General features: G+C 36.9%; 2 protein-coding genes across 2 annotated transcripts; both read left to right on the top strand.

Annotated features, from left to right (window-relative positions):
* Window positions 1-1,388: 1,388 nt before the first annotated feature.
* Window positions 1,389-20,543, top strand: LOC132641910 (DNA-directed RNA polymerase 1, mitochondrial). The gene is made up of 19 exons (XM_060359023.1): window positions 1,389-2,583; window positions 6,522-6,731; window positions 6,860-6,987; window positions 7,151-7,217; window positions 7,336-7,394; window positions 7,850-7,967; window positions 8,116-8,229; window positions 8,331-8,462; window positions 8,547-8,963; window positions 10,318-10,368; window positions 10,608-10,678; window positions 14,758-14,842; window positions 16,854-17,006; window positions 17,848-17,922; window positions 18,458-18,547; window positions 18,665-18,712; window positions 19,235-19,349; window positions 19,459-19,562; window positions 19,749-20,543. The coding sequence occupies exons 1-19, from the start codon at window positions 1,630-1,632 to the stop codon at window positions 19,857-19,859; spliced, it is 3,102 nt and encodes a 1,033-aa protein (XP_060215006.1). The 5' UTR covers window positions 1,389-1,629; the 3' UTR covers window positions 19,860-20,543.
* Window positions 20,544-21,879: 1,336 nt separating this feature from the next.
* On the top strand, window positions 21,880-26,922 carry LOC132641909 (putative U-box domain-containing protein 42). Its single transcript, XM_060359022.1, has 4 exons — window positions 21,880-22,508; window positions 23,073-24,248; window positions 24,395-24,704; window positions 25,032-26,922. Exons 1-4 carry the CDS (start codon window positions 22,470-22,472, stop codon window positions 26,633-26,635), a joined length of 3,129 nt encoding a protein of 1,042 aa, XP_060215005.1. The 5' UTR covers window positions 21,880-22,469; the 3' UTR covers window positions 26,636-26,922.

The following is a 26,922-nucleotide window of genomic DNA, read 5'->3' as shown; positions in this document are numbered from 1 at the left end:
TAATTGTTAAATTTGATGATTCATTAGCAAACCTACTTTTTTAAGGAAAAAAAAAAATTGAAAATGGGAAGCGCTATATATGAAGTTTGAAAGTTGTATTACATTTTACTCGTACTACTTGATGCACAATTTAATATTGTTTTTCAAAAAAATGAAAATTTCATATTGATAAGATATTTCTTGCTTATGATAATTTAAAAATAGTTTTTAGTGATTCAAACTTTTTAATATTTATATTTGTTTTATTAAAGACTGACCTCTACCTATGAAATTACTTTGCTTTTTTCTTTTGTAAATTTAATTTAATTTTTATTGTACTTGTTCTATTAGTCAAATCTTTTATTTTTCTCTATCAATGAAAAATTTGGCCAATTTCTAGATTCAATTAGGCTAATTTTTCTCATTTTAATTGATGCTAAGTAAAGAAATAGAACAAAAAACATTTAAGAAATATTCTCTAGGGTGAGAGTCTAATGTCCAATTGTTAAGATATTGAAAAAGCCTCATATATTACTTTTATCATTTACTATTAGTATTAAATTAAAAATAGTTTTATGGAATTCTATAAACTGCTCCTTCGCGTCAAATTATTAGTCGTGATTATTAAAAATAGTTGTCTCAAATTATTCATCGTTTTAGAATTTCAAGACGCAATTAATTATTTTTTCCCATTTTACCCCTTAATAAAAGTGTAAACTACTTCCCATTCTCTCCCTCACGAAATAAGTGTTACTTATTTTGTTACAGTTTTTTTGGCTAAGATGACACTTATTTTGAGACTAAATAAAAAAAGGGCAGATAATTTGAGTGTAGGAGAGTACTCCTTCCGTCCCATATTACTTGGCCACGTTACTAAAAATATATATTCCAAATTATTTGTTCATTTACAAAATCAAGATAAAATTAATTAAATCTTTCTTATCTTACTCTTAGTATTAAATGTTCTTGAAAATAGTCAATATTGATTAGAATGTATTTATTGGAGAGAGATAGGGGTAAGATAGTAAAATACTCCCTCCGTTCCCTTTTACTTGTCACGTTGTTTAAGAAACAATGATTAAGATAGATATTTTAACACAATACCCCTATTAAATGGTGTATAGTTGTATTGGAGTTGGGAAAATGATTTGAAATGAGTAATAGATGTTAAGGGTAAAATATGCATTTTTTTTTTGTCTTATCTTGATACGTGAAAATTAACAAGTAAAAATAAAAATCTATAAAGGGAATAGTGGACAAGTAAAAGTGAGCGGAGAGAGTACATATTTTATTTATGATTTCTTAAGTAACGTACAAAAAGAAAAGTGATCAAATAATATGGGACGGATGGAATATAAATTACGAGTATCTTATTTTTTGGACATTCTTGAATTTCCGTGCCATACCTCAAAAACACCAGGAAACCAAAAGTTACTGTAAAACCCGATTTTAACCCGGATATTATTTAATTGTTGGCAAAGAAAGAATAGGTTTTTGGAAGGGTTTAAGGCCAGCCTCCATTGCCAACTCCATTGTTTCTTCTCAAACATTTTCCTTTCAATGCTAACAAGCATTTAAGCTTATATATCACTCAATTAAACTAATCTTTTTTCATCACTTTCCCCCCAAAAAAAAAAGATCCACTGAAATATGTGGAGATACATATCAAAACAAGCTTATTCAAGAAAATCAAGAAACACCAATGATTCAGCTTTTCTTGGTTTTGCTCATTATTCTAGTTCTTTTAGAAAAAATAAACCTTTACAAAGTTTGTTTGAAGAAAGTCATACAAATCCCAACTTGGGGTTGTCTCAAAATTCAATCTTTACTAGAGTTAGTAGAGAAATTAGGCATTTAGAAAGCATATGTGAAGATAGTACTAAAAACCCAAACTTGGGTTTGTCTCAAAATTTGATCTTTTCTAGAGTTACTGGTAAAATTAGGCATTTAGAAGGCATGTATGAAGGTAGTTCTGAGAAATACCACTTGGGGTTGTCTCAAAATTCAATCTTTTCTATAGTTAAAGGCGATTTTCGTGTTTGTACTCAAAGGGGTTGTGGATCTTTAGAATATTTGAGGAGTTATGGTAGTGCTGCAGAAGCTATTGCATCAACATCTGAAGAAGATATTGATGAAATTCAAGAATTAGTAGAAGAAATGAACAAAGAAAATGAGGATTTAAAGACCAATTTGCAACCGAAACAGCCGAAAACGATAGGTGGAATGGGGGTTGGGAAGTATAATTTGCTTAGGAGAAGGCAAATAAAGGTAGAAACTGAAGCTTGGGAAGAGGCGGCTAAGGAATATCAGGAGTTGTTGATGGATATGTGTGAGCAAAAGTTGGCACCTAATTTGCCTTACATGAAATCTTTGTTTTTGGGTTGGTTTGAGCCGTTGAGGGACGCTATAGCGGCTGAGCAGAAGTTGTGTGATGAAGGGAAGAATCGTGGAGCTTATGCTCCGTTTTTTGATCAATTGCCTGCTGAAATGATGGCTGTGATTACAATGCATAAGTTGATGGGGTTGTTAATGACTGGTGGAGGAAGTGGTAGTGCTAGAGTTGTGCAAGCTGCTTCCCACATTGGTGAAGCAATTGAGCATGAGGTTCGTTTTTGTCTTTTTGGGATTTTGAATATACTTTTTATTGCTTTCTTTTAGTTTCCATATATACATTTTATCGAGTCCAAAGTAATTAATCGTTGTTGTTTCAAGGTCAATCTATTCACTCGTCTTGATAATGTTTTTTTTGGTCACTAATAAATTGTCTAATTGAACTCATGTTTGTATAATCAATTCGATCATCCGATTGAATCGGTGGCAAATGACTACCACTTAATGCTAATAGAATAATGAAAAAAGACTTATCCCTAAATGACTACTCTAACTTTGTCCAAAAAAAAAAACTGGAATACGAATGAGATCCACAATGCCATCATTGTATGGCTGATAGTAGTACAGTAAGTGACGCCATATGTGCATCTCATGCATTTTTATGTATTTGGATAAGATTGCAATATGCTATATTGAATAAAGATCAAAGTAGAAGAGGCTGATACCTGCAGTCTAGCACTCCCTATGTGTTGTGTAGAACTACTCCGCTCGTTCTCATGTTTGCTTTTTGTCTCTATCTAGGGATCTCTTCTTCATAATGGACCACTTATAGGGAGACTTTTTTGATTTGTATTAACATTGCAGTCTATACATTTGTTGGATGTTCCTTAGAGTAATCAACAAAGCCTCATAGCAACATGTTCCAGCAGATTCTTTTTTTGGAGTGAAATATTGGTGTTTCATTATCTCTTTTTAGAACTAAAATTGCCCTATGGGGGTTTTTAGTGACCATGTGCTAAGGAACTCCCCCTCATCTAGAAAGGATAGGCAATTCAGGGCGAAAGTGATAGCACAGACACATGAATTGAACTAGATGAAAATATTACATCCCTAGTGGTGAGGGTAAAAGTTGCTTAGCTAGGGCGATATTCCAGTTGATTTAATATCCTTTTCTGCGCTAGTCTTGTATTGATTTACGCAACAACTTGTTTAATTTTACTGGCAATCTTTTCCCTATGGAACTACGAGAGGCTGCGATAACTTCTCAACCCTTTATGCAAGTGTAGTATGATTCATCATCAACATGGGTGAAATGTGGCTGCAAAATTATCTCTTTTTGTCTGTGCTAAAGTAATAACTTCATTGGTGATTTGGGAGAATACCCTGTTGTACAAATAGTGGTAGAACCTACAGCAAAACATGGTTCTCCACAATGAACACCCTATCGTCAATACTCACTGGAATCTCGTGGGTTTCCAAAAATTGACTAAAAAAGAAGGTTGAATACATCCACTGCCCCTTAAACTTGCCAGTATATTTTACTCACTCGAACTACAGCCTGTGCCAATTGAGCACGTTCCTATTTGACACTTCCAGCTCCAATTTTATGAAATGTTTCTGCTCTGTTCTCAGGTGTCCGTTATGTAGATAAGTTAACCACTTAAAATATGTCACTTCCTTTAATTATACGCATTAGCCTCAATAAGCCGTAAAACCTCAGACTTGTTCCAATTGAGGCTGACCGCTGATGTGTATAATTAAAGGAGGTGACATATTTTAAGTGGTTAATGCATCTACACAATAGGCGCTTTAGAACATGCACAAAAGTTTTTCCAAAATTTGAGCCGAGTGTCTAATAAGAACACTTTATCATGTTCAGGTGCTCAATTGGAATAGACTATAATTCGAGTGTCTAACTAAAATTTACTGGCAAGTTTAAGGGGCTGTCGATGTATTCCAACAACAACAACAACATACCCAGTGTAGTCCCACAAGTGGGGCTTGGGGAGGGTAAGGTGTACGCAGACCTTACCCCTATGTTGGTAGAGAGGCTATTTCTGATAGACCCTCGGCTTGAAAGAAAAGAACAAGAATTTGAAGCATGGTATCAAGAAAAATATGGCAAGACAATAATAAGATAGAGCAAATGAACTCCTATTTCTCTCGCTCCAAGGAAACAATGTCCATGCAAATCCTCCAACATTCCTTCTCTTTCTCCAACTCATTTGGCGTAGCTGGCTGAGACATCTTTCACTGACCTTGGCATCACCAGTTGAACTCCAAAAAGGTTCGAAGTTGTCCACCATAAGTGGCTTGCTACTTGACGGTGGAGCAACAGATGATTCACGTCCTCTTCCAACATTTTTGCGCATATAGAACGAACTAGTATGCACGTTTCCTCTTTTTGCGGTTATTTGCCACGACTCCGGATTGTGAAGAAAAACACTTCCCTTGGATCTCCGGTTATCCAAAATGTGATGTGCAGGATCACTTCCCCTTCTCACGCTAGGAGCATGCAATAAGAATATTTCGTTGATCCTGTTCGATAAATGTCCTTTTTCATTGGCATAATTCTTTGATTTTAAGGAAGCTCAAGCATTCTCTGGAGATCGTCAAACTCCCAACCCGCAAGTTTCTTTTGAAGTCCAAATCCCTCAAGGTTTATATGCAACCGGCACACCTATGCCATTGATGGAATCTTTGGCTCGATATATTTTAAATTGAGGGAAAAGCATTTTTCTTGCTGTTTCCCCGCACAATTTGTGCTTCCAAAAGCTGACTTTATCTTTACCAATGCTAAATGTCACCTTCTGTCTAAGGTCCTCCCGTCCTTTTATGATGTCCTCCATAAACCACACATGTACATGACCATGTTGTACTGTTGTCCTCCGTCCTCCACTTTCTTCTTGTGTGCCGTACTTGCCAGCTATGACCATTCTCCACATGGCTTATTCTTAGTCCAACCTCTATATTCTAGAGGAGCTTTCTCGAAAATCCCTAAGTCTCTCACCCCGAGTCCTCCATTCTTCTTTGGGGTTGTCACCATCTTCCAATCTGCCAAGTGGAACTTCTTCACTCCCTCTTTAGCATCCTTCCTGTGATTCTGCAAATTCCCGGTGACCGCAATCGGAGCCCTCGTCAAGAACATACCGGAAGTTGGGATGCATGAGATGTGATCTTGATCAAAGCTTCCTTACCTTTTCTTTGATAAGGTCTGCTTCTGCTATCTTCCTAGTTCCTCCTTTTCTCTACTCTTTCTATCATCATGACTTCCTTACTTGAAGCTCCTAACAATTAGCCTTGGTTGAGTGCAATGATCCAATTTTGCAATACAATGCACAACATTGTCCACCTCGTCTATTCGTATGATTTCAGATTTGTTCAAATTGATCTTCAACCATACTGCTGCCAACCATACTAGTACCTATCTGAGGGATTGTGACTATGTTTGATCTGCATTGCAGGAAAACTAGTGTCATCAGCAAAATAAAGGTGTGCCATTGTGTTTCGATTTTGTCCTCCCACACTAGCCTTAAAGCCCTTTATGTAGCCCCCCAAAATGGCACGGTCCATCATCTTGTTCAACACCTCCATCACCAAGATGAAAGTACTGGAGGTAGCGGATAATGTCCAATAAGTGCTTTGTATTTATTTCTTAATTTACTGCCTCTCTCTCTCCAGTTCACAAGAAAATTAGATCACCTGCAGATTCTGGACCTCTAAAATCAGCTAAAGCAATGTGCTGTTCTTCTGAGTTCATGTATTGTATGTTCTTCTGCTATATTAATGGGCTCTCTATACATAGTGCTATCGTATTGATGGCTCTTTTATTCTAAGTTAATCTTTTAGGTTATTGGGGAAGGGGAGCCTTGTAGCAACGGCTCCAACGGTAAAGTTCTCTCCGTGTGACCTATAGGTCACAAGTTCGAGCTGTGGAAGTAGCCACTAATGCTTGCATTAGGGTAGGCTGTCTACATCACACTCTTTGGATGCGGCCCTTCCCCAGACCCTGCTAACAGGGGATGCTTTGTTCAATGGGCTGCCCTTTTAGGTTATTGGGAACTTCATGGTTTCTTTGTTTGTTATCTCCATTTGCTAGCCTAAATTCCGAAGTGTTTCTCATGACTAATCAAATTTAAGTATATAACTAAAAGAGAGCTGTTCAGCCAGGCTTGTCTAGTTCATTTACTCCTGTTTCAATTCCTTCTCAGGCCAGAATACATAGATTTTTGGAGAAGACCAAGAAAAACAATGCATTGAGTGGTGCCGTGGAAGAAACAGCTGGTGATATAATGAAAGAAAGAGAGAGGCTAAGGAAAAAAGTAAAAATTTTGATGAAGAAACAGAAGCTGCAGCAGGTTAGAAAGATTGTGAAGAGCCAAGATGATGAAAAGCCATGGGGTCAGGATAACCTTGTCAAGGTTTGTCTTTAACAGTGTCTTTCCTTCATCACCTTTATATGATCAGTATTGGAGCTTCCTTCCTTGGGCATGCCCTTGTATTTATAATAGTTTGTAATTTTTGTGCTGAAAGTAATGCCTTTTTATAGGTTGGATGCCGATTGATTCAGATATTAATGGAAACCGCCTATATACAGCCTCCAAATGACCAGTTAGAAGATTGTCCGCCTGATATTCGGCCAGCATTTGTTCACACCCTCAAAACTGTAGAAACAATGTGAGTACAAACATAACTCGATGAATCCCTTTCCCTGAGTTGCCTCAATTGAGAAATAGAGGAAAAGAGAAAAGAAATCCACTCTTTTCATCAAGGGGTTTGATGTAGATAACATCTATGAACCATTCATTGTTGATTTCTTTTGTGGCTTTTGTGATTACAGGAAAGGTAGCAGGAGATATGGTGTGATTCAATGTGATCCGCTTGTTCGTAAAGGCTTAGATAAAACTGTGAGTACAGTATTTCACGGGTATTCATCGCCTGTTGGGTGATAATGTGATTCTCCTGCTTACATAATCAATTGCCATAGAGGAATTATAATGACAGTAAATCTTTGCTCGCGAACAGGCTAGACATATGGTGATTCCATATATGCCGATGCTGGTTCCTCCCCAGAATTGGTCAGGGTTAGTATGCACACCTTCTTCTCTTATTTCCAGTCTGTCTGCTAGATACTTGAGTTTAGATAATTGCTCTATTTTCTCCTTTTCTACCCTAGTGAATAAATGCTTTTGTTTCGTGTTGGCCGGAACTTTAGTACTTTTGAGGTGTATCAAAATCCATTCTCAAGATAGTATTTGTGGACTGAGGTTTCTCCCATTTATCTGTAATGCTAGATTATTTGACCAAAGTTCATACGAGTACCCATTAGTGTGTAACCTGTTATTGGTATTTGCTTCTTCCTGAAGAACTTGATTGATCTTCAAAGTCGCAATTGAAAATTTTGGTCTGTGGTTATTAGATGTCTGCTCATAGGAAGCTAAACTTATATGTGAATAAGGTTTATTGACTTCCTGTGGTTGGCAATATGACCACATATTAGCATCGGTTGCTTGAGTTAAATTTCCACATTTTCTGGCAGGTATGACAAAGGTGCATACTTATTTTTACCATCATACATTATGCGGACACATGGAGCAAAACAGCAGCGTGAAGCAGTCAAAAGAGTTCCAAAGAAGCAATTGGAACCTGTATTCCAGGTTTGCAGGCAGATGTTCCCTTTTTAGTTTGTTTCTTATATAATAGTAATTCAAAATTCTAGCGCCCCCCCCCCCCCCCCCCCCCCAAAAAAAAAAGGGAGAAAAAATCAGGCCATGTTTTTCACCTTTCTATATTTTGGCGGTTCAGGCACTTGACACTCTTGGTAATACCAAATGGAGGGTGAATAGAAGGGTACTTGGCATAGTAGACAGAATATGGGCCAGTGGAGGTCGTCTTGCTGACTTAGTCGACAGGGAAGATGTGGGTGACGACGCTACATGATGTTGAGATTTTGTCTCCCTTTTGCTTTTTGAGGTTTGTTTAACTACATGCATGTTTTCTTAGAGGTGAGTTGATTGCAGGTACCTTTACCTGAAGAGCCAGACACAGAAGATGAAGCAGAAATCAAGAAATGGAAGTGGAAAGTTAAATCTGTGAAAAAAGAGAACTGCGAGAGGCACTCTCAGCGGTGTGATATTGAACTCAAACTAGCTGTAAGTTGTATCCTCGTCTTAAGTTATTTCACTTTTTCTCGTGTTGATGGACAGTATTCCATGACCTTTTACTTTGAAGAGCAGGTTGCGCGGAAAATGAAGGATGAAGATGGTTTTTATTATCCACATAATCTTGATTTCCGTGGTCGTGCATACCCTATGCACCCGTATTTGAACCATCTTGGCTCTGATTTGTGCCGCGGCATCCTCGAATTCGCAGAGGGGCGCCCACTTAGAAAGTCCGGTTTACGCTGGCTGAAGATACATCTAGCGAATGTATATGGTGGTGGCGTTGATAAGTTATCATATGAGGGTCGTGAAGCGTTCAGTGAAAACCATGTGGAGGATATTTTCGACTCTGCAGAGAGGCCACTGGAAGGAAAGCGTTGGTGGTTGGGGGCGGAAGATCCTTTTCAATGCTTAGCAACATGTATTAATATATCTGAAGCATTGAGAAGCCCTTCTCCAGAGACCTCTATATCTCATATGCCCATTCACCAGGTAATACATAATGCGAGAATGTATTTGCGGTGGAGTTCGTAATGTTTGTGCTTTATTTGAACCTCTTGAATGCTCCTTAGATGAGAGGGCTGCAGGAAAGAAAAGCTAAATTTTATGTTGCATGATTTGTGTACTTTCACTAATTCTAGATGATGCATTGCCCACAACTAGATTAGATGGTCACTGAGGGTGCATAGCTTGTGAATGTATAGTATAATGGTGTGAAGTTATTCTCATAGTTTTAGGATTTCCTTAATCAATTTGAGAGGTTGATGAAACTTGCTTAGGTTTAGGGTTTCGATGGTCATCCTAATAATTGAACCTTGCTAGCATAGTGATGAACCGGGTTGGGGGGGTGTTCTACGAGATGGATTGATGGACTTTGGTTTGTGTGAAGGCCCTCGAACTATTTTTTTTTTTTTGAGGGCCTTCACTTTTTTTTTTCCACTCTCAAAAAAAAGTGAAGGCCCTCAAACTAGTGGTGCCATTTAGATAGTTGAGGTCTCAAAGTCATGGGGTCTAGTAGTTCTTCTGTGCCAAATGACTACTGTCCCCTTCAGTGTTATCAAAAGCTTTTTTTTTTTTTTTTAAAAGCTGAACTTTATTGGGGCTTTAAGCGGGAAATGCTTATAAAGTGTGCGCTTTAATGAATAAAGGTGCTATTGAAGAAAAGAAAAAATATATGTGTTCAAGAATAATAGCAAACCAAATTACGCAGACAAAAGAATTGAAAAACATACAATTAAGTAACATATTTTTTTATTTCAAGTACCAGTTTCTCAAAAAAAAAAAAAAAAAAAAAAAAAAATTAAGTAACATATTTTTTCAAGTTTTGCTCTCTTCAAGGCAGAGGCCACGGGCAATGAGGTGCATGCCTTAGCTCCTGCATTAAAGTGCTTCTTAAAGGAGGCATAGCGTGAAACCTGTTTTGCACCTAGCTTCAGGGCTTAATCATGGCTCGAGATTAGAATACATCTCACTTGCTTTGTCCTTAAATCTACCTTGGGAATCTTTTACTTTGGGAGTTCCAAAATGCAGGACACCATCAACATGTTACCTTCTCAAAAAAAAATAAAAAATGCAGGACACCATTCTACTAAAAAGATTATTTTCTACGACTTTCACAAGTTTTGATAATTCAAATTCATTTAGCCAAATTACTTGCAAAAAATCTGTTTAACCAAATTTAACAGATGAGATATTTGCTTGATCACTACGGTGAATCTCAAAGGATGAACTACACATTCTAATATGTGGTAGCTTTACCTAAATGTTGAGTTGCATGCATATGACATGTTTTAAAGTTTTATCTACAATGTGAATCTGATTGTCTGCTTATAACTTTTTAATGAAGGATGGTTCGTGCAATGGGCTACAACATTATGCCGCCCTTGGCAGGGATAAGGTAATGCATGTCGTCTTTAAGGCTTTGTGAGATTGACTCATAGAATGAGCTGTCTTTGTTTGGTAATCAAGTATGCCTGCTCTGGGCTTGAGTTGCTGCAGCATTAGCTAATTCATCATTCAGATATACTTGACAAAATTATGGCGTAGCTTTGTGTTTTGCACTACAGAATTAATTCTAAATGGTGCTAATATGTTTTGAGTTGGCATAGTTTTGACTGAGTCTGGATTAATTTACAGTTAGGAGCAGATGCAGTCAATCTTGTTGCTGGAGAAAAGCCTGCTGATGTTTACTCTGGAATTGCTGCTCGGTGAGTTACTATTTGGCCACTAAACCGCCCTTTATTTTTTTGAGACTGGTAACATATATATATATATTAAACCTGCACCATAACAGTGCAGCCATACTTGCAAAAACCCCACCATGCTTAGGACTACTGCTTCACAAGGAACCTATCATATCAACTAGTGATTCAGCCTCCTCTACATAGTTTTCTTTACACCAAAAGTGAAACAAAATGATACAATTCATCTTGATTTTCTGCACAGAATTGTATTTGTCTTCAAAAACTCTATTGTTCCTCTCCTTCCAAATTAACCACCAAATAAGTTTCCACCAACTCTTTTGTCTTACTGCTCCTCTATTATAGTTCCAGCACTTCAATAGCTCACAGCTGGTTGCCGGCATAGTCCAACTTAGTCCTACCACGTTCAAGAAAAGTTGCCACAATTGTATAGTGAAAGGACGATGTAAAAATAAATGAGAGTTACTTTCTCTGGCTGCATCACACAGAACACATCTAGTGCATAGATGAAAATCCCTTCTCCTTAAGTTTTCCTGGGTGAGACATGCTTCTCTTGCTACCAGCCAAGAGAAACATGAAACCTTACAAGGAGCCTTAGTCTTCCAAATGAATTTCCATGGCCACTGATCAGATTGTGCATATTGCCTAAGCTGATAATTGTATGCTGATTTGACAGTAAAGACACTATTATTGCCATGTTTCCAGCACAAAGAGTCCTCAGATTCTTTAAAACCTTGAAATTGTTCCAAGGTCTTGAATAATTCCACAGCTCTTTCCAATTCCCAGTCATGTAGTAATCTTCTGAAAGTAATATTCCGTCCATGTACTCCTTTAGCTGACTCAAGTTTTGCATCTGGTAGAGTAACAGTATTATAGAACTCAGGGAACAAATCTTTTAAAGAACCATGCCCAAGCCAGTTGTCATGCCAAAAGAAAATTTTCCTTCCATTTTTTTTTTTTTTGATTAAGCACCGGGTGTCCGGGTCTCTTAGAGCCCCGACTAATCCCGGGGGTGCACAGGCCCTCGGCAAGGAGTTTCCCGCAAGTGCACCACGGTTAATTCAGGTTTTACCCAGTCCGATGGCCCTCAGAAATTGTTTGCACCCAGTGGGTTTCGAACTTGAGACCTTGAAAGGGAGCACCCCAAGGCTCAAGTCAATTGCCACCAAGCCAACCAAGCCAACCCCTGAGGGTTTTTTTCCTTCCATTGCCCACTTTTAAACTGATATTTTCAGTCAGAGATGTCCACAATGATCTAATAGCTTGCCAAACTCCAACTCCAAAGGGGCTATTCACTGTATTAGAGCACCACTCTTCTTCTTGGCCATATTTATCATGCACAAACCTCCTCCATAGTGCATTGGCCTCCATGTTATATCTCCATAACCACTTTGTAAGTAAGCCTTGATTATGGATTTTGAGATCCCTAATGCCAAGTCCTCCATCCTTCTTACTGGTGATGAGACAGTCCCATTTAACCAAATGGATTGCTTTCTTTTCTTTGTTGCCTTGCCAAATGAAATTTCTCCTCAAGTAATCTATTTTTTCCAGAACATTAGATGGGATAGGAAACAAAGACATGACATATGTGGGGAGGTCATCCAGTACACTGTTGACTAAAATGACTCTGCCGCCCAATGATAAATACTGCCCCTTCCAAATAGCAAGCCTCTTTTCACACCTTTCCAAAACACCATTCCAAATTTCCAGAGCTTTACTTTTTGCACCCAAGGAGGGTCCTAGGTAAATGGTGGGTAAGGCTCCCACCTCACACCCTAGAATTTCTGCTAGTACTTAAATATTATCCACTTTATTGACTGGAAAAAGCATACTCTTATTCCAGTTAACATGTAGCCCTGATACTGCTTCAAAAATCACCATAATAGATCTCAAATATTCCACCTGGTTGATATCTGCATCACAGAAAACCAGTGAATCATCTGCATATGGTAAATGTGTGATCTCAGTCCCATTGTTCCCCCCCAACCGCAGCTCTAAACCCCTTCACAAAACCCCTGTCCTTGGCTACCTGAAACATCTGATTTATACCCTCCATGGCAATGAGAAAGAGGAAAGGTGAAAGAGTGTCACCCTGCCTCAAACCTCTTTCTGAGGAAAAAAAACCTTCTGGTGAACCATTCACCAATACTGAAAATTTTACTGTCTTTGTGCAGAAAGAAATCCATTTAATCCACTTCACCCCAAAACCCATGTCTTTTAGAACTTTAAGGAGAGAGTTCCAATTAACGTGGTCCTTCTCAATACCAAGTTTGCATAATATGCCTGCTTTCGGTCTTTTAAATCTAGAATCAACACATTCATTTGCTAACAAAGCTGCATCCATGATTTGTCTGCCTCTTATGAAAGCCATTTGGTGCCCATTTACCAACTTGTTGATCACTCTCTTAAGCCTCTCTGGGAGCAACTTAGAGATGATTTTATACACACTCCCAATCGGACTAATGGGTGTGAAATCTTTTAGTCTATTGGCACCATTCTTCTTAGGGATTAATGCAATATAAGTAGCATTAAAGCTCTTTTCAAAGAATTCACTTCTATGGAAATTCCTAACAGTGTTCATCAGATCTCACATTCTCCCAGCAGCAATGGAAAAACCCCATAGAATAGCCATCTGGACCCGGAGCTTTGTCAGCCGCACATGATTTCTGACAGTCGAGCACCTCTTGTTCTTCAAAGTCTATCTGTAGCCAAACATTTTCCCCTTCAGTAACTCTGAATTCTCCTTGTAAATTGAAACTAGGTCTCCAAGATTCTGTCTCAGAGTAAAGTTTCTGATAGAAATCCACAATTTCTCCCTTAATTACTTGTGGATCAGTGATGGTATCTCCCTGCACTTCTAGACTGTCAATGTGGTTGTACCTCTTATGACAATTAGCCATCTTCTAAAAGAACTTAGTGTTGTATCTCTACTTAGTGTTGTATCTCCTTGCTTCAGCCATAGAATTCGAGATCTTTGTCTCCATGAGATTTCCTCATTTTTTGCCACTAAATGATACTCCATTTGTAAACTTGCTTTCAGAACTAGTTCATCTTCTGTTAAGGTTCTTTGCTCCTGTGTGGAATCCATAGAGTTGATTTTGTATAGGATATCTGCTTTCTTGACCTTCAGTTTCCCCTCATTTGAAGCACTCCACTCCTTCAGTTTTGATTTCAGGAACCTCAGTTTGCAGGCCAGAATATAATCTGGTCTTACCTGATTCTTCACAAGATGTCCACCATTCCTCCACCCTTTCCTTGAAACCTGCAACCTCCATCCACCAATTCTCAAATTTAAAATATGATTTTGAGAAATCCCATTCTCCACATTTCAAGGATATAGGGCAATGATCAGAGATAATCCTTGGAAATACAGATTGTTTAATCTTGCTGAACTTTTCATTCCATTCCACAGAATGCAAAACTCTATCAATTCTTAAAGAACATTCATAATTATCACCCCTGAACCAGGTGTATTTTCCACCTAGCAGAGGAGGATCCACAGGTTCCAGGTCTTCAATGATTCTAGAGAAATCCTTCATAGCTCTAAGATAAAACAGTGCAATTCCTTCTTTCAGTAGGGAACCTGGTGGTGTTAAAATCCCCACACACTACCCAGGCTCCTTCACATGCCCCTCTAGTTCCTGCTAGTTCCATCCAAAGCTCCTTTCTTTCTTTTCTGCAATTAGGAGCATAAACCCTAGTTAACACCCAGCTGCAATTGTCCAATCTAGAACAGAGTTTACAGGAAATAGAGGAAAAACCAAAATTGATTAATTCCCCTGTCCAAACCCTTTTATCCCGCATGATAAGAATCCCTCCACTTCTACCATTGCCCTCCAAACCCACGTAATCTGCCCATCTATTACTGAATAAATGCTTAACTACTTCCCCATAATCCCCTTCCATTTTAGTTTCCTGGAAACAATATATATCAGCCTTCCAATCGAGTATTAGAGATTTGATCACCCTCCTCTTGTCGAGGTCGTTTAATCCCCTCACATTCCACGTGATAATGTGTACTTTCATCGAGAAACCGACTTCGTTTATTTTCTGTATCATGATTGTAAGTTTCTTTCTTCAACCAGAGTTCTTGATATCATGAAGAGAGATGCCGAAAAAGATCCCGCAACTGATCCAAATGTGATGCGTGCCAGGCTGTTAATTAACCAGGTTTGTCTTTGATGTGTTTAAATTCTTTTCGTTTATATACCGTTCGATGATGGAAAATTGTAACTTTTCTATGGTTTTATGGAGTAATAGATAAGGGGCATACATCTATAATTGGTTTTTATGTTCAATTAAACGTCTGATAGACACTGTTTAAGAGGTAACTGTATTAATAAGTAGCACAAAGAGAGTGATACATTTTCTGTACAAGTGAACAAAAGAAGAAAAGAAAACTAAAAGTATGGCTCTTTTCAACTGATGAAATCTATGAATACTAACGATGTTTCTGCCTATGGGAAGGCAATGCAGAAAGGAGTAAATACCATTTAGTTAAATGGAGCATTGTGACGAAACATAAGAAAGAAGGGGGCCTGGGAGTTAGAAATCTTAAGAGCCCATAATCAAGGCTTGCTAAGTAAATGGCTATGGAGGTTTAATGATGGGAAAAAAGTTCCCTGGAAAGAAGTGGTTGAGGTGATTTATGGAAGAGAGGGCTTTTGGGCACCTAAAACAGTGAAGACTCCATATGGAGTTGCTGTTTAGAGACAGATATGCAATCTTTGGGATGAATTCAACAAGTATGTTGTTTTGAGGGTGGGCAATGGGAAAAAGATCAGACTTCGGGAAGATAATTGGGATGGTTATGGTTTGCCGAAAAATCAATTTCCCAATTTGTACAGATTGACCTATAATCCGAAAGTCCTCTTAGCTGATATGTTTATTGATTCAGGATGGAACTTTCAGTTCAGAAGGAATCTCTTTGATAGAGAAATGCAAGAAGTTGATTCCAAATAGAGAAGATAGCTTAATCTGGGAAGGGGATAAATGTGGCTCGTTTACTGTCAGCTCATTTTATAAAATTCTAAATGCCATTCAGCCAGGGCAAGCACAAAAGTTGTCTTGGAAGATGATCTGGAAGACTACAGTCAGTGTTATCAAAAGCGAAAAGTGCAAAAAAGCTCTAAGGTCCGTTGGGGCTTTAAGCGCCAAGTGCAAATAAAGCGTGGGCTTTTATGAGAAAAGGCGCAATGGAGAAAAAATACAAATATATTTGTTTAGATCAAGACTAATAATTATAAGCATGAATAACAAATATATGGACAAAGAAATTGGAAAAAAAATAACAATAAAGTGAAATATTGTAATTGCTTGGTGTCGGGGAAACACTTATTGGCAAGGAAAAATATGTCTAAGAATCTTGATGATGACACTGAAGCGCACATTAAGCGAGCCGAGGCGCTCAACATGTTTTGAGCCTCGCTTCAGGGCTTAAGCGCGCCTTTGACAGTCAGTCCCAACAAAAGTTGCTTTCTTTGGGTGGCTAGTTTCTCATGGTGCTCATGTAACGAAAGAAAATTTAAAGAGAAGGGATTGGAAAATGTGCAGCAGATGCTACTTGTGTGAGAAAGCTTGTGAATGTGTGGATCGTATCTTTGTGCATTGTGAATTTACATGGCAGGTGTGGACGATGTTCATATCCAACTTTAGTATTCAGTGGACAAGTCCTATGACGTTCAGGAACGTGTTAAGAATGTTGGGAAACTGCATGTCCTGATGCATCCCTAAAGAAGATCTGGTGAGCTATTCCTCTTAGCATAGCTTGGACTATATGGAAAGAAAGTAATTTGAGGTGTTTTGAAGGCAAAAAGGAGCAGTTGCAATCTGTGAAATATAGTTGTTTGCACCAGTTGTATAGTTGTTTGCACCAGTTGTATTATTGGAAAGATGGAAATGTTGTTATGAATTTTAGATAACATGGTGGACCTGCTAGACTGCTTAGGTTTTTAATGTAACCTAAACTGCTTTTTTTAATAAAATCTTACCTTACCCAAAAAAAAAAAAAAAGACCCGATGTTTCTGCCTCATTAGCATACTCCAGCTTACATCATGAATGAAATAACAAAAGATAATCAAACTTAATCCTCTGAACTGATTTAACTATTCTTCTAAGCATCATTATAATGTGCTGAATAATATTTGTTCTATAATGCATTGCTTTTAATTGCTAACGCAGGTGGATAGGAAGTTGGTCAAGCAAACAGTGATGACATCTGTTTACGGTGTCACATATATTGGTGCTCGTGACCAAATCAAGAGAAGATTGAAGGAGCGTGGTGCCATTGAAGATGATAATGAGTTGTTCGCAGCAGCTTGTTATGCGGCGAAGGTATGTGCTTATATTATTCAAATCTGCTCGGGCTTTTCACTAAAATTATTTAGTGAAGTTATAGTAAATGTCATGGCATAACAAAATAAATCTGTCTCTCTCAAAAAGATATCCTTCCTTGTGGTTAGTCCTGAAACGGTGTCTACATTCTTTGGAAATATTATGCTTTTGATACTGTCAACAGTAATATGGGTCATCACTTATATTATGTATATAGAAGTAAATATTGTTCGTCTTTTCACTGTTCTGATATGAATTTTCCTCTGTTCTGTTCCATAAACACAAAATTCAATGTAGGCTCCAACATATTCTCCCAGCAAATGTTAAAAGAAGTCAAATGTTTATTTTCTTTTAAATCCTAGTGTTGTTTTAACAAAATTAAAAAAAAATAAAAAATTGATGGGAGTGAGGTCTAGTTACCCGTAGGGATCTAGTAGCTCAGTTGGTTGCTACCTAAAGTTTCACCTTGTTGGTGAGAGTTCGAATCCCCACGTTGTAATCCCCTTCGGCCCTTCCCCTTCCCCTGACCCCTATGCAATAATTTCTTTTTCTTTCCTTTTTTTTTTTTGTTTGTAAAAAAAGGGTCTAGTTACCTGTGCAAAATGTAGTATTACCCCAATCCTAAAACTTATGCTCATTTCACTTTGGTCAAACACATTTTCGGATAAATTTATGCAATCTTACGAGATTCTAAATCCTCTACATAGTACATACTTCCATGTACTTTATCATTTTGCCATTTCATGTGAAACATTTTTCTACATTTAGTCTTGAATTTGGCTTTGGCCAACACCAACTATGCTTATGTACTTGGTCTAATTATCTATCATTACATGGTCAGACCACCCTGACTGCCTTAGGAGAGATGTTTGAAGCTGCCAGAAGTATCATGAGTTGGCTTGGAGATTGTGCAAAGGTTTGCTTTTATTCCAATTGTTACATTTCGTAGTTAGTACAGTACATCTATTAAATTTTGAGTTTTAAATTAAAATTCGAGTAGTTAAACCTGTTCAGGATTTCAGTTTGATGTATGATACATAGTTCAGTGACTTCCTTGTTCTTATATTAGCACAGAAGCTGATCTTTAGGAATCTATAAGGTGGAATTAAAAAAATATTTGATGCTTCCATGAGTTCTGGTCTATACTGTGTGAAAAACAGTAGCATAGGCAAAATTGCATATGACAAAATGTATTCTGTAACCCACTAATTGAACTCAATTTGGTTTTAGTCAATGTTTTCAGAAGTGCTTTGTTCCTAATTGTAACCTTAAGGAGGAAATAATTTCAGATGGGGAAGATTTGAAGGTAAAGGAATGAAAAGAAATGTCAAAACGCCAGTATCACCTGAAATATGTTGCTCCTGATTTTATCTTATTTTTTTCATTTTGATGGATTTGAAGTTTTTATGGTCTCATTTTCTTTTACTAATGCTTAAAACTTAATTATCCAGATTATAGCCATGGAAAACGAGCCTGTACGATGGACTACTCCACTTGGACTTCCTGTTGTGCAACCTTACCGCAAATTAGGAAGACATCTTGTAATGTTCTGATGCATCAAAGCTTAAATTGCTTGGAGTTTCAAAACAATCTAATGTCTTTGGCAGATAAATTCATATTTAAATGTCACTAACTATATGTGACTGAACTCTATGCAGATCAAAACTTCTCTTCAGATTTTGACATTACAACGTGAAACAGATAAGGTGCCTCTTTGCGTCCATTTAACTTGTCTTTCCGTTGTGTTTTTCCTCCACTTTTAATGCTTTTCTGGATGCTATAATTTGGATTCTAATGAAGTTATACTGGACTCATAGCACATTGATTATCCTTTTATGCAACTTTCTCCTACTACTACTCGTGGGAGAAGGTAAAAGTTAGTTCAAAGAGATAATTACAGTCCAATACCTTCCAGTGATCTAATTTACAAAGTAGCCGGTAAATGTATAGGTTTTGTATATTAAGTAATAAATATGCATATAATATACGCAATCAGTGTATAGGTTTTGTATGTTTTGGCTAGCACCGTAATTAATTTTTGCCGACTGGCCAACATAAAATAACTTTTTTTTTTTGATAAGGTAAAAGTAATGATACCAGCATACAATTACACTTTCGAAAATGTGAAACTAATTGGAGATGTTGGATCAATGTATTGAATTGCATATCCTCGACAATAAGTTGCAAGTTAAGTGATGTTATCTGTTATTCATGATCATAAATTACAGGTAATGGTTAAGCGGCAGAGAACAGCATTCCCTCCAAATTTTGTTCACTCGCTTGATGGATCCCACATGATGATGACTGCCATTACCTGCAAAGAAGCTGGCTTAAGTTTTGCAGGTTTGTTAGTGCTGCCTATTTTCTTTCCAGTTGCATGAAATGTTAAGTTACCGTGTGATTAAGCATCAGATGACACATTCTAATGCTTTCATACCAATATTGGTGGCAGGAGTGCATGATTCATACTGGACACATGCATGTGACGTTGACCAAATGAACAAAATTTTGAGAGAAAAATTTGTTGAACTCTATGACGCACCTATATTGGAAAATGTAAGTCCTATAGGAAAATGATCATTTACTGCTGCTTTTTCATAACAAACTTCAAATCACTGTATCCTGCTGTAGCCCTTCTTATCTTCAACAAATTTGCATTGGATTTTGCTTATGTTTCTGCAAGATAATACTGCTAAAGTATATTGTGTCACAAATTATTAACACACTGCTAATTGTTAACAGTTACTGGAGAGTTTTCAGCATTCATTCCCTAACTTGCAGTTCCCGCCCTTACCAGAGCGGGGTGATTTTGATCTAAGAGAGGTTCTGGAATCTCCCTACTTCTTCAACTAGTCGAGCAGTCTTATTTTTTCGATTTTGTGTGGTCTGGTATTTGCTTTATCCCCTACAACGATAAAACTCGTGAGATCTTCAAACTGCTGAGCTGGATGTCAGGACAAGAGCCTATACTGACACATTGGCTGCTCTGCATTGATAACCGTGCCATACGCTACTGCAGAAGGCGGCATTTGACTATACATGTTGGACAAGATTTGGATTTCTCGGATGAGTTGGGACATAAGTGTTCTACGAAAAGTTGTACGGGGCGAAGGCAGTCGGCAAATGTTTTCGATGAAATATTATTTGTGTACAAACAAGTAGAGGCAGGTGTAAGCTAAAGCGGAAACGCCTCCCGCGCTTGTACTTAGAGCAATGGACCAGCATGATTGTGATGGATATGAGGATATGAATCAAGTTCCTTCAGTAATATACTGAAAAGGCAAACTAATGAAGACTGACCTAGATGGCTCTACAGAGTGCTGAGTAGAACAGTAAGATAATAGCTTCTTCCTTTTTTTTTTTTTACTCAATAAAATCTGATTATTACTTGCTTTTGTACCATTTACATAGCAGGTTGTATATATCTTTTATGGTGGAATGTCACCTTATTTTTTATACATCTTTATCTTTATCCTGAGCTTTGTTGTAATAAGAAACACAGTTCACAGATTTTTTAATAGAAAGGAGTTATGATCTTGTTCATTGTTCATACAATTACATGATATGCCAAGCAAGGATCTACTTCACTTGCTACCATCAGTGAAAATATTTTACACTATCAGGTTATTAAATGACAAGTACACAGCCGTCCATAAAAAGTGAGATCAGTAACTTACAACGTAAGACATTACACGCTACATTAAATTCTTTTCTAATATTAGATAGATCACCTAAACATAGCCATAGCTAACCAACAACATAACTTTTTATGCTTTTATGTAGTCTTCGCATTCTATGCAAAATAGTTTTTGCTCATGTGCTGTCACGATTGGAACATGCAAGCATTTATCTATCGGTAGCAGTAAGGGGAAAAAAAAATGAATATAGGCATTTGAATTGGTTAGTTTTGTTAAAAATATTTGGCCTAAAAAGGTAATTATCTAATAATCTATTCACCATATTAACATATATATCGCTGAATTATTTTCTACGTAAAAATATAAAGTTACAACAGTTCTGTATATCTGGATTCTAGATATGTTCATTTTAAGATCAAACCAGTTCCAATCTTGAAACCAACATGATCTAAAGTTTGGTTTCAGAAACCAATTTGTAAACAGAAAACGTGGTTGTTTTCCAACCAAAAACAGTAGACTCAAGAACTTTTTACGTTTTCTTAATTTTGCACTTTGGCCTTTTTTTTTTTCTTAAAGAAAAGAAATTTGTTCTCCGGCATGAATCATGATACTTTTCATATGAACCACAAAATAGTAAAGATAAAAGAATTTAACTTCTGTATAGTATACAGATTTTCTTACACTACCACGCTAAGTTTGCTTATAGAAACATGTAACCGTCTATATATAGTTATTTTATGGAAATATATATACATTAAAATATAAGTAATAGATAACTTTCTGTAGTCGGTCTAGCAAAGCAATGATTTTCACTTAGCGGATTCAAAATATGAAAAAGTAAATGCACGAAGAAGACAAAGAGATTCAACATATACTAATATGTACAAAAGAAATTATGTTTTTTTATATATATAGTGCAATTTTCCAACGAAAAGGGTACGGATGAACCCCTTTGCGCCCCTAGCTTCGCTTAAAATACATTGATTTATATCATCAGTATATATAAATTAAATCTAAGATAAAATGAGGCTAGTCATTGACCATGACTGTTTACTGATTTAGGTCACAAGGAGTAACTCTTGTTGGATAAGCAACTTCATCAGAAACTTCTAAATCAACTATAACTTGATATTTAATAGCCCCCAAGCTTCTGGACATAAAAAGTCAGTGAAGATAAAGCTAAAAGGAAAATAAATTGATGATATTAATATATAAATTTCATTCTCAACAATTTTTATACTCCCAAATAAAAGTGGTAGCCATTATAAGATAACAACTAGCATAAGATTGATAGCACCTCAATTATATCTTATGAGTTGAATTGATCAAAGTTGATGTCACTCTCTATCCACTCAATATCTACATGACAACTCCATAATAAATGAAGTCCAATTAAAAAGTTTCTTCTTACCATTTCTTTTCTTGTTTCCCCCTTTTCTGGATTACAAATTGTTGAAATTCAGGTGCTGATATGAAGTTGATGATCCTACTTACTCAAATACTAAAGTCAAATAGCAAAGTAAAATAAAATAAAATCAAAGAAAAATTTACTAATATCTTGTCCTAGCACAGCTGACTGAGTCTTAAATCTTGACTATTAATTGCTTCTTTCAGACTACCTACCTGAGCAAGAAAATCCTCAAACTGACATAATAAAATTTTAGTAGATAATAGTTGCTCACAAGTCACGAGAAAAGCAAATTTACTTCTAGTGAAAAAGTGGCTGATTCAGATCAACCCTTAAAATGTCTTCTTGATTTGGAGAACTACCATATTATTATTATTAGTTTTTGCAGAACTTGAAGACACTGAATCCACTGTGGAGATGGACATGTCTGGCAGTACAGATTCTGATATCATACTGGTAAGTATATTCTCCTTTTTTTTCCAGCAAATTTCTCATACCCAAACAAGCTTTTGTAATTGTTTTTGCTTCTGTTTTTTTGGTTACATACAGTCAAACCTCTTTATAACAGTGTCATTTGTGATACTTTTTTGACTACTATAATGAAATGCTGATATAGAGAACATATAATATAACATAACATGAAAGTCGGTTCCAAAAAAAACTTGACAATTATAGTGAAATGTTGCTATAAGGGATGACTGTTATAGAGAGGCCTGACCGCAGTAGTAAGAACCTAATAACCAATTATTTAGTTCTTGCATCCTAGTTTCATCAAGATTAGTAGTAATTCTTCTTGTAACAATTTCAAAAGACAGGCCTGACCACAGTAGTAAGAACCTAATAACAAATTATTTAGTTCTTGCATCCTAGTTTCATCAAGATTAGTAGTAATTCTTCTTGTAACAATTTCAAAAGACTCCAAAAATTATTTAGCTACAAAAAAATGTTTGTTTTAAGTCTCTAAGTTCCGATTTTAGCTTGATGATAGCTGAAAGCACAATGCCACATTTTCTTCCTCAGATCAATAGAGAAAGGGACAGAGTTGGCATACTTGTTGAATCCTTGCTGGAAGATATTTCAGAGTTCATCAAATTAGTGGTTTCAATAGATGTAGAAAAAGAGAATTTCATTGAGATTGGAAGCTACTTGTACCGCGCTTCTGCAGTCATAATGGAGTTGCAAATAGGAACAAATGCAACATCAAATGTCATAGAGAAATTACAGTCTATGTTTGAAAATGTTCATTTAGCGAATGAGCTTATCAAGAAATGCCAAAACTACAGGCAATTAAATCAGTTAACTGAATCAAGTGCAAATGCTGTCGTAGAACAACTTCAAGTTGTGAATGGACATATTGCGGAAGGATTAAGTCTAATACCATCTTCTGTTTATTGGGAACAAGAATGTGCAGAAATCGCAGTTAAGTCTCTCTCAAAAGACATGAAAGGTGCAGCAGCATTTGTAGCAAGAAAAAATCTGGTTTCAGAACAGACAGAGTTAGAAGTTCACAAGTTTTCTTCAAGGGAACTATTGACAAATGGAACAGAAGAAACAGAAACAGATCTTTACTCCATCGATGTTGACGTTTCCATGGAGAATCTTCGACTAGCTGATTCAACAAATATTCATATAAGTAACAATTCAAGAAGCAGTATCAGCATAGGCTTACGTAACTGGAGCTATGGTTCTTTGACAAATTTTCCGCGGATGTCTGAGTCTGAATACATAGAACCTCTATATGAAACCTTCTTTTGTCCATTGACAAAGAAGATTATGGAGGATCCTGTCACTATAGAAAGTGGAATAACATACGAGAGGGAAGCAATTTCAGAATGGATTAAAAATTCTGATAACCGCGAAGAAATATTTTGTCCAAAGTCAGGCCAGAAGCTAAAGAGCAGAAATCTTAGTACTAATGTAGCATTGAAAGCAACGATAGACGAATGGAATGAAAGAAATGAAGCAGCAAGGATCAAAGCTGCAAGAGCAGCTTTGTCTTCAGCCAGTACAAATGATATAATACTCAAAGCGCTCGAAGATTTGCAACTCATTTGCCTCAGAAAGCCTTACAATAAGGTACAAGTTCGTAACATTGGTGTAATACCACTGCTTGGAAATTTACTGGATAACAGAAACAGAACTATAAGATGTGCAACGTTGGAATTGTTGCGATATTTGGCTGAAGATGATGATGAGGTAATGGTCATTTTCTTCTATCCTTGAAAAGCTTTTAAGTATCAAAATGCATACAGCTACTATACATTTCACATTTCTACTCAACATTGAACATAATTAGAGTATCCTCTAGACATGTACTGATTTGAGCTGATGTCTAAATGCAGGAAATAATTGCTGAAACTATCGATATTTCTACAGTTACAAGGATGCTCTCGAGTAATCATGGACCTATTAGGCATGCATCACTACGACTTTTACTTGAGCTTTCAAAATCCCAGTTCCTATGTGATAATATTGGAGCAGTTCCTGGAGCTATCCTCATGCTGATCACAGCCAAATACAGACATACCGATGATGCATACGTTGCAGATAAAGCTGATGAAGTCTTGCAAAGCTTGGAGAAATATCCATGCAACATCAAACACATGGCTGAAAATGGATATCTGGAGCCACTTTTAAATCATCTTCTTCAAGGTAATCGTGTAATCTCTTTATCTTTTAAGAAGAAATCATCAAGTATACTAGAACAGAGACAACAACAACAATCGACAGGTATCAAGACATCGATTCCAGATAGGCCGAAATTAATTACAGGCGCTTGCCAAAATATACACAACATTACGCTGAATATGTATATTTTGCATATAATATGTATATTTATACTCAATATACAAAACATATACATTTTCCAGCTATTATGTTTTAGGTTGGTCCAAAAAGGTAATTATCCCTTTCTTTTTTCCGTTAACTCTTAAGTTCAAGGAACTGATTGTTACTTCTACTACCAAAAAACTTGAGTAGGCAGTGAAGAGATGAAAATGGAGATGGCACGATACCTCGGGGAAATAGTGCTTGGACCTGACTGCATTATCTATGTTGCTGAGAGAGCTTCTCCTGCTTTAATCAAAATGGTAGAGAGTGGAAATTCTGTGAGAAGGAATGCAGCCTTTAGAGCTCTACAACAAATTTCTTCTTACCATCCAAATGCCTCCACACTTGTGGAAGCTGGCCTTGTCCAAATCATGATGGAAGAGATTTTCAATCAAACGGCTCATGATGAGCCAGTGAACTCGAAGAAAGAAGCAGCTGGTATACTTGCAAATGTGCTTGAGTCCGGATTAGTAGAGCTAGAGAACCTTCAAGTTAACGGGCATGGACACACATTGGCTTCGGATTACATGATATTCAACTTCGTTCAGAGTATCAAAAACTCAACCCCTGAAGAAATCAATTTTCACTTAGTCAGGATCCTGATATGCCTGATGAAGTATCCTAATGCATCGTCTACCATTATCTCTGTGATCAAAGAGACAGACGCTAGCTACAATCTGACCGAGCTCATCAATAGCCCCGACGAAGAACTCAGCATTGCAGCACTTAAGCTTCTTATCGCTCTCTCGCCTTTCATGGGGCACACAATATCAGACAGATTATGCAAAACTGAAGGACAACCCGAGAGCCTAATTCATGATCAATCTGAAAGTCCTACAATCACAGAAAAGCAAGCAGTTTCCGCCACTCTTCTTGCAAAGCTTCCACACCAAAACATGACACTCAACTTAGCATTGGTCAATAAGAACACAATTCCTACTGTCATAGAACAAATCAACAAAATCCATGTCAGTGGGACAAGAACAAGCAGGTATACAAATGTATATTTTGATGGTCTAATAGGAACTCTTGTCAGATTGACAACCACAGTCTATGATCATCAAATTTTACACGTGGTGAGAACGTTCAACTTCACGTATATATTCACAGAGTTACTCGCGAAAACATCAAGCGATGAAGTTCAAAAGTTATCAGCAATAGGGCTAGGTAACTTATCGAAGCAATCAGTCAACTTATCAAAACCACCACCAATCAAGAACAACAACAAGTACTTAAAATCTTTTCTGCTAAGAAGATGTATGTCTCTTCATTCAAAATCTGAGAAAGTACCTTTATGCTCAGTTCACCGAGGCATTTGTTCTGCCGAAGAAAGTTTCTGTTTAATTGATGCCAAGGCAATTGAAAGGCTACTATCCTGTTTGCACCATGACAATGTGGAAGTAGTTGAAGCTTCATTATCAGCTATATCGACGTTACTAGACGATAAAGTTGATGTGGACAAGAGTGTTGAGTTATTGATTGAGATGCAAACCATTCAGCATGTGCTGAATGTGGTGAAGGAGCACAGGGAAAATAATGTTCTGTGGCACAAATCATTTTGGCTGATTGAGAAGTTTCTATCAAAAGGTGGGGACAAATCTGTTTCAGATATATCACAGGACAGGTTGTTTCCTGCTAGTGTTGTCAGTGCATTTCACCATGGAGATGTTTGCACTAGGCAAATGGCTGAGAAAATCTTGATGCATTTGAATAAAATGCCACATTTTGCCAACACTGCTAGTTTTACCACATAAAAATATGTAGTAGTAGTAGTAACATTTTGTACAAATTTTTGTTCATAGTACTTTCTCTTTAGTTGAGAATTTGCTATAATTTGAACTTTTGTTTCATGTTTGCATCTAGTGGGATTTTCTTTACATTTTTTTTTGAAGCCAGAGATATGGGACATTATATTCATGCATGTGCCGAGGAGACCAAATAAAATTATGTAAAAATTTCCATTTTAAGAAAAATATTACACTCTATATACATTTAGGGCAAAAATATTTATATAATATGTACCCACCAGGTGTGTACCTTG

The sequence above is a fragment of the Lycium barbarum genome, chromosome 5 (assembly GCF_019175385.1).
Source record: "Lycium barbarum isolate Lr01 chromosome 5, ASM1917538v2, whole genome shotgun sequence".
In the NCBI taxonomy this organism is placed as follows: Eukaryota; Viridiplantae; Streptophyta; class Magnoliopsida; order Solanales; family Solanaceae; genus Lycium; species Lycium barbarum.
Note: the sequence above shows the minus strand (reverse complement) of the source record. Positions and strands in the feature narration are given on the sequence as shown.